This window comes from Neurospora hispaniola (assembly GCF_033458365.1).
Source record: "Neurospora hispaniola strain FGSC 10403 chromosome Unknown B0T23scaffold_6, whole genome shotgun sequence".
NCBI classification, from domain to species: domain Eukaryota; kingdom Fungi; phylum Ascomycota; class Sordariomycetes; order Sordariales; family Sordariaceae; genus Neurospora; species Neurospora hispaniola.
This window is the reverse complement of record NW_026944411.1, coordinates 2,046,046-2,058,205: the sequence shown is the minus strand read 5'-3', so window position 1 is coordinate 2,058,205 and position 12,160 is coordinate 2,046,046. Positions and strand designations below refer to the sequence as shown.

Here is a 12,160-nt window from a genome sequence, read left to right as displayed (position 1 = left end):
TCCCTTGATATTGTCCCGCATACGGCAAGATACCTTAGCGCTAAGCATGATTACTTGCCAGAAATCACACACGCATATCTCTGTACATCAAAGGTATTAACCTCTCGAGATGGCCCAAGACGACATTTCCGACGACCAGTCTCGAATTGTTTCCGACCAAGAACCGGAATACAAGTTTGGAGCGGTTGATATTGGTATCATTGTGGCCTCTTGTGTCATCCTGGTATCCTTCTTCGTCGGTCGATTCTACATCCGCAGGTTACAGCACCGTCGACAGCTGGACATGGAGTTCCAGGCCCGGCAGAGAGACCTGGAGGCTTTGTACGAAGAAAACGGCAAACAACGAGTGACCAGTATGGCATCATATATCAGCTCTGCTGAGCCATCAATACTCAAAGGCGACATCACTATCCAGTCCAAGATCAACAATGTGTCTGAAAAGCAGGTGCTGAAGCCTCCCCTTTGGCGTTACATCAACTCGAAACACCCGCGTAACGGCTCAGTCACAGTCGCTATTTCACTTCACAACCGGGATAACTAGATCCTTTGACCTGCAACTTCTGTTCACCGGTGGATTATTGGTCCACCACCTTTCGGTCCAGAAGCTATCCACTCTTTCTAATCAGCATTTCCTGATGAGCCTTGTCACATCTGCTTTTTCTTCTTTCATTCTTTCGTTCTTCCTGGTTCAATTCAGTCACGTTGAGGTGCATAGTCAGGGGTCATACCGGTACCAGGTTTACGTGGGTTTGAGGGAGGTGGAAGTTCACTCCGCAGCTGTCGGTGTCGTTTGCAACCTATGGCCGCCCTTTGGCGTCGCAAGCCACGCATTTCAAAGGTTGTCAAGTTTCATTTCGCAAATGATCAGAAGGGAACCTGATTGGGAGTACTGCCAGTTTAGTTCGATAAAAGATGCCGCTGGCCATGTGTTCCCATGCATGCATCCATCACACAAAAGAGGAGGTGGATACCTTTTTCTTCAAGATTTCATACCTACTCTATCTCTCTCGCCTTCTAGCTGTCATGAGAGTAATTTGACGTATTCTCGCTTGATGTTTGGATTCTGTTTGTGTTCGTCAGCTCGGGCCTTCTAGTTGCATCGTTTGCTTTGAAGACCGAATCGTTATGCGGCTGGCCGCCGAGCTTTCCTGTGTTCTGTTCCATTGCTTGTTGCCCCCCTCTCCTCTTGTAAGACAGGTAATTCTCATTGCGTAGGCAGAGCAATGGTAACTGTTCAGATTCCAATATGAGGCTCGCCAGCCCTTAGTCCTCCTCTTCTGACTGTCTTCATCCGCTGAGGCTCAGCATATCCATAGCCACTCAAAGGCTTCTGTCACACTATCGGTTGTTTTAGCCGTTCGTTTGGCAGTTCCAATTTCTTCAGATACGCTTCTTTACTACCAGCTTGTCAATCAAAAGTCCCCAGTCATTCGAGCTGATTGTACAGCTGGATTTGTTCCCTGTCGTGCCAAAGTAACTGGTTGGGAACAGCTACCAAAATGGCTACGTATCCGCGCCAAGCCTCGTGGATTCATGATATCGCAACGACCTCGCTCGAAGTGGGCAAAGATGTACGTCCGCTTTGCTGAATATATCAGAAGAGTCTGATGATTATTGAATTGAACTCCATGCCACGAAAACATCCCATGTCTCTTTGGTATTTTTCATCACCTGCTAACAAAGGTATGACTAGGGCTTCAACGATGCTATTGCCTGTGGTAAGCTCTATTGACTTGACACTGACGCTGGCTCTTGATCTCTCTCCCGGTTCTCTTACATGCCAAAGACTCACAAAACTGCACGAGACAGGCAGGCCTCCCGGATCCCAGCCGAGCACAGGCATCCGTAACCATGCCTATCATGAGGAGATCGCGCAGAGTCGTATAAACGTAGGAGAAGAGGGCCACGGCCGTCCATATGAGGACGATGACGGTACGATGAGCGAAGGATATCTACATGCGAATGGAAAGTTTGAGGAGTCTGTGGAAGACCAAGACCGCCCTCGCTCACCGATCAGAGGTGAAGAAAAGGAAATCGAAAACCAAAAGTGAGTACATGCACAAACCCAGTAACATATTCGATGGCTCAAGACGATCTTCGTTGTCGTGGTACGTGAATGACTGACAGAGCCCTGGTAAGTAACTCGTGCAATGATAACAACAACAACGAAACCCCAGGGTCAAATTACGCCTCTGCTGGGAACTCTCCAAGGGAAAATGGAGGGGACGCCTCCTCCTACAGCGGCATCACGCCGAACCGGAGCTTCTCGAAAGCCCATCGCAACAACAGCAACAGCGCCGAACTGATGCTTCAAGGAGTCTCTTCCAGAAGCCCCACGCCCTCACAATCACCGCAGAGTCCCGAAAGACTTGGTTATAACATGAGTGGGTATTTCCAGTCTTGTGAGGAGTGTTTTATTGCTGGGATGTGCTGCATCCATCGGACGGGGGCGGCGGCGACGATAGTTATGCCTCACGGTAGAGGTAGTCTCATCCATGATGGTGGCCATGGCAATGGCAGAGCTGCGCGTGAGCGGCATGAGTGGCTTGTTGAGCGGATGAAGGAGAGTTTGGCGAAGATTTATAGCGCTACTCACGGTGGTGGTGTGGTTTCGAGGAGGGGTGCTTGATTGGAAGTTGGTGATGGAACGTGAAATGGGCGGGCCTAAGGCCAGGAGGCCCTAGCCAGTTGTCACATTTTCGTCGCGTTCTCGTTCCAGCTTGTGGACGGCCCAGTGCTTGCCTTATGCCTGCCATTTATTAATGTCAATGTTATTGAAATACTTTTATTTGGGACTATGTCATGGACATTACTCTCTCTTCTATCCAAGACAACGCCTTTCCGATCCCAGGATGTCGCTCTCCACTCAAATCCCCCTTTACTCCTCAGGCACATCCCCAAACCGATACTGCGCCCAAGCAAAGCTCCCCTCATGCAGTGTCCACGTCTGCACACCCTTATCCTTCCCCGCCGCGCCCGCTGCCACATAGATGGGCATCAAGTGATCCATCCACGGGTGCGCCTGTCTCGCATCCCCCCTTTTAACCACCTCCCTCATCCGATCCAGCCTGCCCTCCGCATCGCCCTCCACCGCCTCCTTCAGCGCATTATCGAAGCTGACGGCATAGGGAAGCGGCCTGGGATCGCCCCAAGTAAACTGCATGTCCCGCAGGTTATGCACCGTCATGCCGGTACAAATAATCACCACGCCCTCATCGCGGAGCTCCTCGACCGCCTGCCCCAGACGATAGTGGGCGTCCGGATCTTCCGACTTGAACAGCGAGACTTGCACCAAGGGAACGGTGATGGCCTGGTCGGTGTTGGGTGGAAAAGCGACGTTGAAGCCCGAGAAGACGCCGTGGTCGAGCCCGCGCTTGAGACCCTTGGACTGGATGTCTGCCTTGGTAAGGAGCTGCTGGATCTTGGCGGCTAGTTGGGGGGATCCGGTAGCAGGGAAAGTCGCCTTGTAGAAGTGGTCGGGAAAACCGTAGAAATCGTAGATTAGGTCGGTCTTGCCATCGGCGTTGTTGAGGTGGATCTCGGAGGGGGTGGCTTGCCAGTGCGCGGAGAAAACGACGACGGCCTTGGGCTTGACTTTTTGGATGATTTCCTTGCCGATGGCTTGGAGGACGGGGTAGACGGGGTGTTTGGTGTTGTATTGGACGTCGGGCTGAGAGAGGGTGTTAGTGGATGGCTTCGCATTGAAGTGTGGAGAGTGACTGGGAAATGAGTGAGTGAAACTTACTCCTCCGTGAGAGAAAAAGTACACAGGGGGTCTGCCCATTTTGGAAGAGGTCAAGTTCGCTGTGGCGGCGGCCTGGAGCGGCGAGGTAGAAGTAGAGGTGGTGGTGGTGATGGGGGCGTTGTTCAAAGCTGTGGTAAACTTGTTGAATGTTTCGCTTCGGACCCGGGAGAATAGGCCGCGAGCGGTTGAAGAGGAAGCCAGGAGGATCGCCAGGGCGGCAACAAGAACAGGAACGATCATAAGAGGTCGGCTGCGGGGCCGCGGATTAGGCATTTGTTCAGGAGGAGGAGGAGTGAAGTGAGGCTCAACAGACAGCTGAAAACAAGGGTGTGAACACCTTGATGACCACAACACAACAGAAGCGAGTCTGTCCTATAAAAAGGGATAAGAATTTATTCGATTTGAAAGCATGTCTAAGCAATCCCCAGTCCCCATCATCATTGCGGTCCATTCATCATGGGCTCCGGCTCCACTCGAGCGATTGACACAATGGAGTCCATGACATGATGTGACCTCGTTGGCTTCCGTGAAACAGACGCCGAGAAGGTGGTGAAAGATTGCTGAAGAATGCTCTCGTCAGCAGGTTGGTAAGGCAAATGCACAGGCCCCTGCTTCCTTCCGCTGCAACCCCCGCTTCAACGCCGACAAGTCCGACGACTTTGGTGATTTACACTACACACCCGGACTACATAGTGGTGTCCCCACCATGCTTGGGGTTGCATGGGTTACCAGGTTTCCTCTAGGGTTATACGTGAGAACCAGACTTTTGTCCGGCCTACCCCACCATCCGTATCTTGCGGGAGGCCCCGCTTCGCCGGGTTTCCACCATCCCCGCCACTAACGGCTCCGAGTTCCGTTCCTCGAAGCTCCCCGCTCCAACAGCAAAGACCCCGGTTGAGCATCGGCCCCACGTGTGAACTTCGCACGGCGCTAGTCAACCACAACGCCATCGCTGCTCCGGGAAAGAGCTTCTTGTTGGACCGCCTTTCAACACATACTACAATCATCACACAAAAATGGCCTCCCTTGCCCGCCGTCCTCCTCTCCTCGTCCCAGCTGTGGCCCGGCACACGGCCACCGTCATCTTCATCCACGGCCTTGGCGACACTGGCCATGGCTGGGCTTCGGCCGTTGAGCAATGGCGTCGCCGCCAACGCCTTGATGAGGTCAAGTTCATCTTGCCTCATGCGCCTTCGATTCCCATCACTGCCAACTGGGGCATGAAGATGCCTGGTTGGTATGACATTGTAAGCTTACCTACTCTGTGTAGTACCTGGCTCCGTCCCCGCCAAAGTTAAAAGTCTAACACCACAGCTATACAAGTTCGCCATTGATGGCAGCGCCGAAGCCCTCCGCCGCAACGAGGATGAGGCCGGCATCCTAACCAGCCAAGCTTACTTCCACGATCTGATCCAGAAGGAGATCGACTCGGGCATCCCGGCCGACCGCATCGTCATCGGCGGCTTCAGCCAGGGCGGCGCCATGGGCCTGTTCAGTGGCCTCACTGTCAAATGCAAGCTGGCCGGCATTATCGCCTTGTCCTCGTATCTTCTCCTCAGCCTCAAGTTCGCTGAGCTCGTGCCCAAGCCCGAATTCAACAAGGAGACGCCCATCTTCATGGCCCATGGTGATGCGGATCCGGTTGTCAACTATAAGTTGGGCACGATGACCCGTGACTTGCTCAAAGAGATGGGGTACAATGTCAAGTTCACGACGTATCCGTAAGTACCTCCGGTATCTCAGTGCCGATCAATTTCTCGAATGTTTCCATGCTAACTGCCTGGGATTGCTAGGGGTATGGGTCACTCTGCTTGCCTGGAGGAGTTGGATGCGATCGAGGATTTCTTGACCGAGAGACTGCCCAAGGTGGCTGATAAGTCGGAGCAGAAGTCCGAGCTATAGGTCCAGTCTTTTATGGTGAATATGCTAGCGTTGCTTGCTTCAAATACAGCCTTGCTTGTTCTTTTGTCGGATATCCTCATAGATAGGTATATACTCTGATACAGCCTGGGTACATGGAGGTATTTTGGATTCAGATGTTTTGCCCGCTTGCGTGTGTATGTGCTGTTGGACATTGTTGTCTCGTTGCATGCTTCAGGCATCAGGAAGTACAGGGGATGTTGGAGTGTTTAGTGTACATCGGGTGTCATGAACTCACGACTCCCAACAGGTACACTACCTATCATTCGTCAATCGGCCATGCACCTCACACGTTCAAGGGCATCATTATCGCGTTAACCCCCGCTTGCGGTTCTCGTCTGGACGTTGGTGATGATGAAACACGATGGCTCCCGTTTCACAGCAGTTGCTTGCACGGCGATCTCCTCCGAATACGGTTAGTCAATCTTATCAGTGGGGGTGGGCTTGCGAGTCCAGTGACAGTGGCCCGCTGATGTGGGATGCTGGCCGTCGTCAGTGTCACAAGCCTTCCCTTGGGAACGTTCGCTGGATTCGAGGAGTCGTCGTGGCTCCATCCGACGCTGGAAACCCCACTGGCAAAATCCCCGAAAACTGGACATGGTCCTGCTGTCACCTCATCGCAGCGTCCCATTTGCATTGCCCAACAATCTGGCACGACTGCCCGTGACAACAGCCACTTCAGGTTGCCACTCGTTGCTCGTTTTCTTGCTTGTCTTGACTGAGAGATCTCGATTCGTTGTTGTTGGTGAAATGAGTTATTAAATAACCTCGAGAATTTGTCAGAGCATTGTCCCTCCTTTAGGTTGCGCACCTCCTCGCGACGGGACTGGAGCATACCTCTAGGTTCCCTAGGTACATAGCCGGAGGTATCGTGGGTGTAGAACCCGCCTCTATCACCTCCCACGATAGCGCGTTCACCCACAAGGGAACGGAATTTAGTGTGTGTAGAGGCGCCCTTGGGCCGGGGGAGGCATAACAAAGTCTAAAACCGACTCAAACACCAAAAGGGAAGGGTTCCACCGTCCCCTCCTACAGCGGGGGCATCTCGTACCCAGAATCCCAGATTCCAGATACCACCTATCCGCTAGCCTGTTGCGATCATCGTACCATCCGAGCCGAGTGCCAACCTCCTACGATCCCGGCCATTACTTTTTTTTTTTTTGTTTTTTTTAATACCTACGACCTGTTTGTTGTCGGCTTTCTTCTTCCCATGTCGCACCAGCTCGAGTAAACAAATTTTCTTTGTGTTGTTTTGTCTTTTTCCCCATCTCGACCGACGCCCTCGAGATCCGCAGCAACCTCACCTCCAGAGTCCAGACCTCCAGCGCTTCAGCCACCGGAATAGAGGCAAGCAGCCGCCATTATCTAGATTCTGCTTAGTATAAGCATGGCGCCCAAGTCACCTCCCTCGCCAACCCTCTCACAACTACCTCCGGTGCCATCGAGCCCAACCTATTCATACGCCTCTACCGCAAATGCGAACCTGTCGCAGTTCAACCTGCCACTGCCGCCTCCGCCCAAACAGGCGCATGCTGTCCTTACCAAGCACGACCTTGAAGCATCGCAGGCCGCATATGCAGACCTCCTCTCCTCCGCCAAGGCCTTCCGTCTGGCCCTTACTTCACTTTCCACTGCTGCCTCCGCCTTCGGCTCTGCTCTCGAATCTTGCGCCCGTCTAAAAGAAGCCCGCGCCGAACAGATCGTGTCTGCTCCCTCCGATCGAGGTGGTGGAAGTCCGGTACAAGGCGGCCAGGGTCAAGGCGGCGGTCCTCCCCCGCTGTTGATGGCCAATAGCTTCACCTCTGCAGCTCAGGGCACCACAAAGTCCACCTGCACGGCCGACACCCTGCTCACCGTCGCTGGTTTGCAGCACCTCGTTGCCAACCACCAGCACATTCTTTCCGAGACGGTCTACCGCTCGTTCGAGGTACCTCTTCTCCACGAGTTAGACAAGTGGCGTGGCGCGGTTGAGGATGAAGAGGAGAGTTATGCGAGCGCGGTGGCCGTGCAGTCCAAGGAGATCAGACGGTTGGAGAAGGAAGGGATGAAGCTGCATAAGCAGCGCAGAAGGGACGTGGCCAAGTTCCGGAGCCATCTCGTTGAGTTGACCACTAAGTTGGATGGTCTTACAACGCTGCATGGCGAGCATTCCAGGACACTCTTGAGGGAGAGTCAAGACACCAGCGCCCGTATCGTGGAAGCAAGCTGTTCGCTCGTCCGAGCCGAAATTGACATTTTCGAGAGTATGGCGCGGAAGGGGTGGACAGGTGGTGGACTTGAGGATGTGCTGGAACAGGGTCAGGATCTCTTCGCCAGCGAGGATGTGATCGCAGACAGGACCGTGGGACATTCTGACGGCAGGTTTGGTGGGGCAGGAGGCAACATCGTCGCAGGCGGTGCCGGCGATGGCGGCATAGCGAGCGGCGGCGCTGGTGAGGGAAGTAAGCTGTTCAGCATTCTGCCGCCCAGGAGTATTCTCGCCGATACAACAGGCGGGGGAAGAGAAGACACCCTAAGACTGGTAGGCAACCATCACCAAAACGAGAAGAGGCACTGAAGACTTGGGGTGCGAGACTAACCAATACTTCCAATAGAGCCTCGCAGGCGCTATTCACTCTCCCGATAACCAATCGACAGTCGTCTACTCTCCCCGCACACCCCCACGAGACAAGGACACGGAGAGTGTCTTCTCTTCTGAAGGTGCCAACCGTCCGCGGGGACCACGCCCCTTCTCCCCTCAACCACAACCTCTTGCTTTAAATCCCAAGTCCCTCTTCGGTGCCTCCGACCCTCCATCTCCCACTGCCGGGCCCCGAGAGAACGACGAAAGAGAACAGGACGCTCTCTTCTCTCCACTCGGCAACCAATCCCTAACTCTCCCTCTCCCCGGTAGCCACAGCACTGCTGACGGCGATGACGACGAAGATGACGAAGCCCTCGTCTCTCCCTGGCGCGACCAGATCCCCTACCGCTTCCGCCCGCCTACCGAGCCGGACGAGGAACAACAACAACAGCAGCAGCAACAGCAGCAGCAGCAGCAGCAGCAGCAGCACGAGATTCGGCCACGAAGCAACCAAAGTAGCAGCAAGCGAAGCAGCTACTCCGGTCGCCTTAGCATCTCGCTAGGCATCAACCGGAGCCTGACCGGCAGCTCGCTGCAGAGGCTACAGCACCCGTCTGCCGCATCCACATCCGCCCTTCCCTCCGAGGAGCACGAGCTGCGAGACGGGAGCTGGAGCTACAGCGGGCGACCGGGATCGGCGGGTGGGTTGATGAGTTTTGTGTCCGCCTCCAGAATGGATGTCGCCACCGGCAGCAGTAGTGACGACCAGTACCAGAGCCAGGACGAGTATACCATTCACGGCAGTCACGAAAAGAATGGGGAGAATAGCCATGGCGAAAAGAAAGAGAGGGACATGGGCGAAGAAGAGAATGATATTACGCCGACGATAACCCCCATGACCCCGCCCACGCAGACGGCTACGGTAACGGCTAGTTAAGGAAATTGGCCGTTGCTACCATCGGCGAGTCACGACCACGATGAGGTCGATGAAGAACTGGCTCTGGCTCGGATACCTTCTACACCATCCTCTACTGGTGAAAGGACCAGGAGGTGGAGTATGGATACAGATACCAGAACCGCAAGTCCAACGGCCGCCAGCCGTGATCCGAGCAGGAGCCTGATGAGCCTTGTTGACGTTGATAAGATTGTTGGTAGAACGAGAAGCATGATTACGAGCATGAACATGGGTATGAAGAGCACAAGCGCGAGCAGCAGGAGGCCGAGCACCACACGTACCTCCAGGGACTCCGGGAACTCTAGGGACACGAGCGCCGCGAGTCCTGTTGGGTGGAGGGAGCCGTACAAAAAGGAGTAGATTCAGTGCTGCTGTTGGTAGGAGTACGAGTACGAGTATACACGTACCGGGCGGTCTTTTTTGATGGGCTGGCTGACTTGAGTTTTGCCTCTTTGGTTCACGACTGTTACGATTACATAGCTTTCAGGAGTATCTGTTATTTTGTTAGCTTGTGTTTATTTTTGGTTTTTTTTCTTAGTTTGCATGACGATTTGTTTCGTCTCACCAGTTACAATGAGCACCAAACAGGCAGGCAGGCAGGCAGGCAAATAGATTTCTTCTTGTTTCACGTTGTTCACTGAGTCCTGAGTTTCTCTTTTCTTCACGTCTAGATACTCATGAATTCAAAAAGTCTTTTAAACAAGTTCGAGTCACTACCGTAGATCTCTGTGATGCTGCGTTCACTGCTTGTAGGTGAGGAAAAGCGCGAAAAGGATCAACCTAGACTTGAACAACGTCTTATAAGGACAAGCTAAACAAGCTTGATGCATAAATTAACGTACTCTTCAATCTGGAGCAATTCTCGACATTGGTATCATTCCACCCATCATCACCGCCGCTACCGATGCTTAACATATAACAGCAACCTTCTCCCCCATGGTCCATATCATGATCCAACCATCCTGCCGCATCCATCCATCCATCACGCCTTTTGCCAACACGTCCACCTCCCACCCAGCCCAACGCCCTTTCCAGCCAACTCACTCATCCTTATCAGCACTCAACACCTCCCCCCTAAACAAGCACAACCTCGCATCCAGCCACCACATCAATTTCCAGTACAAGCTCGCCCGATCCCAATCAAACTCGCCGTTCTCCTTCCTCGGCACCTCGTTCCCAATCATGTTCCCACTAAACCACTTGAAGAGCGGCACGTGGTTCAGCACGCGCTGCGTGTACGACGGAGCAGGAAGCAGCGCCTGGTCGACGGGCAGGAGCTTAGCCTTGCGCACCGTCGGGATTGCCCGGCAGAACTCGCTGTCCGGATCCTGGGCGTCGACTACCGAAGACAAATGGTGGGCACCGCCCGCGGTCGAGTGCGCGAGCGAGTCCAGCCCGTGCGTGAAGGCGCCGGCTACGGCGCCCATGGTTGCGCTGGAGGTGTCGGAGATAGTGCCGGTATCGGCGGTGCGGGAGGAGGAAGGGGATTGGTTGTTGCCGTTGCTGTCGAGGTAGGAGGTGTAGGGGTTGGTCATGGTCACACGGGAGCGTGGTTGTTGACCAGATGAAGCGCGGCGGTTGTTTGTGGCAGCGGGAGTGACGCCGTTGCTGATGAAGGAGGCGTTGTCGGGTACGGCTTCGTCGCGGGCGGGTGGGACGCCATCGTACGGTTCGGCGAAAACGAGGTGGCCGAGGATGGCCTGGGGAGAGGCAATCATGGCTGCTTCGGCGGCCTCGGCGGATTCAAACGTCACCTTCACCCAGTGCTCGCCGCCGTCGATTCTGTTGACTAGTGCGCGCTCTTCGGCAGTCAAGGGCCGTCTTCGCGCATAAAGAGGGTCGCGCAGTTCGGACTTGTACCGCCTGTTCTCGGGCGGTGGGTCGCGTGGGTAATCCTCGCATATCCTCCCGGCGAGCTCCTCGTAGTGGTTGATGGCGGCGTACTGGTGCGAGACGGAGCGATAGCCGCGTAGTATGACTTCGGTCGGGTGGTGTTTGTTAGACAGTTGGGTGGGCGCGGCGTTCTCATCGCCGAGGGAGGATGGTATGAGAGACTGTTTCCTTTGGGCAGCTGTGAGATTCTGGTCTGGGTTCAGGTTCGCGAGGTAGTTCGAGAATACACGGTCGGCGGCGGCTATCGTGGCATCTTCCCTCCTGGCTGGCGTTGCTGTCTTGGACCGCGACCGACGTGTTGACTTGCCGAAGGAGCCTGTCTCATGGACTGTCCTTCTCGAGCGGGGACCATCTTGGCTGTTGTTTATCTAAAGTCAGTATCGGAGCTGGTTTGTCAAGCCTAAGATGACGGCGGGCAAACGAACTGTGGGAACACCATGGCATAAGGTCTTTGAATGCCGTCGTCACCGACGTAGAGCTCGTCATCGGGGACGTTGTGGAGGATCAAGGGCGCCATGTCAGGCACGGGATTCGGCAAGCTATCTCGTAGTGATGTGGAAAATGGGCAATTGCTATGTGCTATGTGCAGGGTGTTTGCTCGCGGTCGGATAACGGTGATGATCCTAGAGGACGGTAGGAGCGGTAAGTTGTAGCTTCCGGTTTGTTCCAACAGCTCCTGCCGGTACCAAGAGAGAATGTGAAGTTGTCGGACTGGAGTGTCGCAGGTGGTTCAGGACAAGAAGTGGTGGTTGCATGCCCAGCCAGCGAATGAAGATGCGACGCGACGGATTTTTCGATGCGCTATCACCTCAATGCTGAAAGTGCTGGAACTGTTGAACGTCAGCCCAATTGGGATTCTTGCTACGGCAACAACAACAGCCTTGGCTACCTAGCGTCCTCGTCCCCCCTGTCCCCTGTCCCAGCGGGCATTGGACGGTAACCCCTCGCTCGACGGGTAGGGTCCCGTTAGCAGCCAGCATCAGCAAGCATGACTTATCGATAAGCGCTGCCTGCCTGGACGGGAGCCCTGGCGCCCCGTCTTGACTGCTGTACGCAGCACGCTATGATGCACTCAATCACACCC

At 54.5% G+C, this 12,160-nt stretch overlaps 7 protein-coding genes across 7 annotated transcripts; 5 read left to right on the top strand and 2 right to left on the bottom strand.

Moving 5' to 3' along the window:
- Window positions 1–50: 50 nt before the first annotated feature.
- B0T23DRAFT_445531 (uncharacterized protein) lies at window positions 51–541 on the top strand (the record flags this gene model as incomplete). The annotated part of the gene is made up of 1 exon (XM_062840928.1): window positions 51–541. Exon 1 carries the CDS (start codon window positions 110–112, stop codon window positions 539–541), a length of 432 nt encoding a protein of 143 aa, XP_062690934.1. The 5' UTR covers window positions 51–109.
- On the top strand, window positions 521–1,253 carry B0T23DRAFT_196819 (uncharacterized protein). Its single transcript, XM_062833305.1, has one exon. It carries the CDS (start codon window positions 636–638, stop codon window positions 1,092–1,094), a length of 459 nt encoding a protein of 152 aa, XP_062690933.1. The 5' UTR covers window positions 521–635; the 3' UTR covers window positions 1,095–1,253.
- B0T23DRAFT_445527 (uncharacterized protein) lies at window positions 1,254–2,629 on the top strand (the record flags this gene model as incomplete). The annotated part of the gene is made up of 5 exons (XM_062840927.1): window positions 1,254–1,571; window positions 1,694–1,718; window positions 1,810–2,047; window positions 2,130–2,134; window positions 2,178–2,629. The coding sequence occupies exons 1-5, from the start codon at window positions 1,500–1,502 to the stop codon at window positions 2,627–2,629; spliced, it is 792 nt and encodes a 263-aa protein (XP_062690932.1). The 5' UTR covers window positions 1,254–1,499.
- A 126-nt stretch (window positions 2,630–2,755) lies between these two features.
- Window positions 2,756–4,292, bottom strand: B0T23DRAFT_362596 (Extradiol ring-cleavage dioxygenase, class III enzyme, subunit B). The gene is made up of 2 exons (XM_062836307.1): window positions 3,746–4,292; window positions 2,756–3,670 (listed from the first exon to the last, which is right to left on the bottom strand). The coding sequence occupies exons 1-2, from the start codon at window positions 4,016–4,018 to the stop codon at window positions 2,879–2,881; spliced, it is 1,065 nt and encodes a 354-aa protein (XP_062690931.1). The 5' UTR covers window positions 4,019–4,292; the 3' UTR covers window positions 2,756–2,878.
- On the top strand, window positions 4,293–5,999 carry B0T23DRAFT_384963 (Phospholipase/carboxylesterase/thioesterase). Its single transcript, XM_062837505.1, has 3 exons — window positions 4,293–4,992; window positions 5,069–5,466; window positions 5,539–5,999. The coding sequence occupies exons 1-3, from the start codon at window positions 4,762–4,764 to the stop codon at window positions 5,645–5,647; spliced, it is 738 nt and encodes a 245-aa protein (XP_062690930.1). The 5' UTR covers window positions 4,293–4,761; the 3' UTR covers window positions 5,648–5,999.
- A 1,053-nt stretch (window positions 6,000–7,052) lies between these two features.
- Window positions 7,053–9,516, top strand: B0T23DRAFT_342504 (uncharacterized protein; the record flags this gene model as incomplete). Its single annotated transcript, XM_062835905.1, has 3 exons — window positions 7,053–8,097; window positions 8,270–9,031; window positions 9,167–9,516. Coding segments are annotated over 3 exons (2,157 nt in total), but the record flags the coding sequence as incomplete, so codon positions are not given.
- Window positions 9,517–9,947: 431 nt separating this feature from the next.
- On the bottom strand, window positions 9,948–11,908 carry B0T23DRAFT_362585 (uncharacterized protein). The gene is made up of 2 exons (XM_062836306.1): window positions 11,502–11,908; window positions 9,948–11,433 (listed from the first exon to the last, which is right to left on the bottom strand). Exons 1-2 carry the CDS (start codon window positions 11,591–11,593, stop codon window positions 10,224–10,226), a joined length of 1,302 nt encoding a protein of 433 aa, XP_062690928.1. The 5' UTR covers window positions 11,594–11,908; the 3' UTR covers window positions 9,948–10,223.
- Between the last annotated feature and the right edge of the window lie 252 nt (window positions 11,909–12,160).

Coding starts and splice junctions, on each gene's coding strand:
- B0T23DRAFT_362585 (XM_062836306.1), bottom strand. CDS start 11,593: ATGGCGCCCTTGATCCTCCACAACGTCCCCGATGACGAGCTCTACGTC. Junction 11,434..11,501: donor TATGCCATGGTGTTCCCACA/GTTCGTTTGCCC, acceptor GATAAACAACAG/CCAAGATGGTCCCCGCTCGA.
- B0T23DRAFT_196819 (XM_062833305.1), top strand. CDS start 636: ATGAGCCTTGTCACATCTGCTTTTTCTTCTTTCATTCTTTCGTTCTTC.
- B0T23DRAFT_362596 (XM_062836307.1), bottom strand. CDS start 4,018: ATGCCTAATCCGCGGCCCCGCAGCCGACCTCTTATGATCGTTCCTGTT. Junction 3,671..3,745: donor ACTTTTTCTCTCACGGAGGA/GTAAGTTTCACT, acceptor ACCCTCTCTCAG/CCCGACGTCCAATACAACAC.
- B0T23DRAFT_384963 (XM_062837505.1), top strand. CDS start 4,762: ATGGCCTCCCTTGCCCGCCGTCCTCCTCTCCTCGTCCCAGCTGTGGCC. Junction 4,993..5,068: donor TGCCTGGTTGGTATGACATT/GTAAGCTTACCT, acceptor CAGCTATACAAG/TTCGCCATTGATGGCAGCGC. Junction 5,467..5,538: donor GTCAAGTTCACGACGTATCC/GTAAGTACCTCC, acceptor TGGGATTGCTAG/GGGTATGGGTCACTCTGCTT.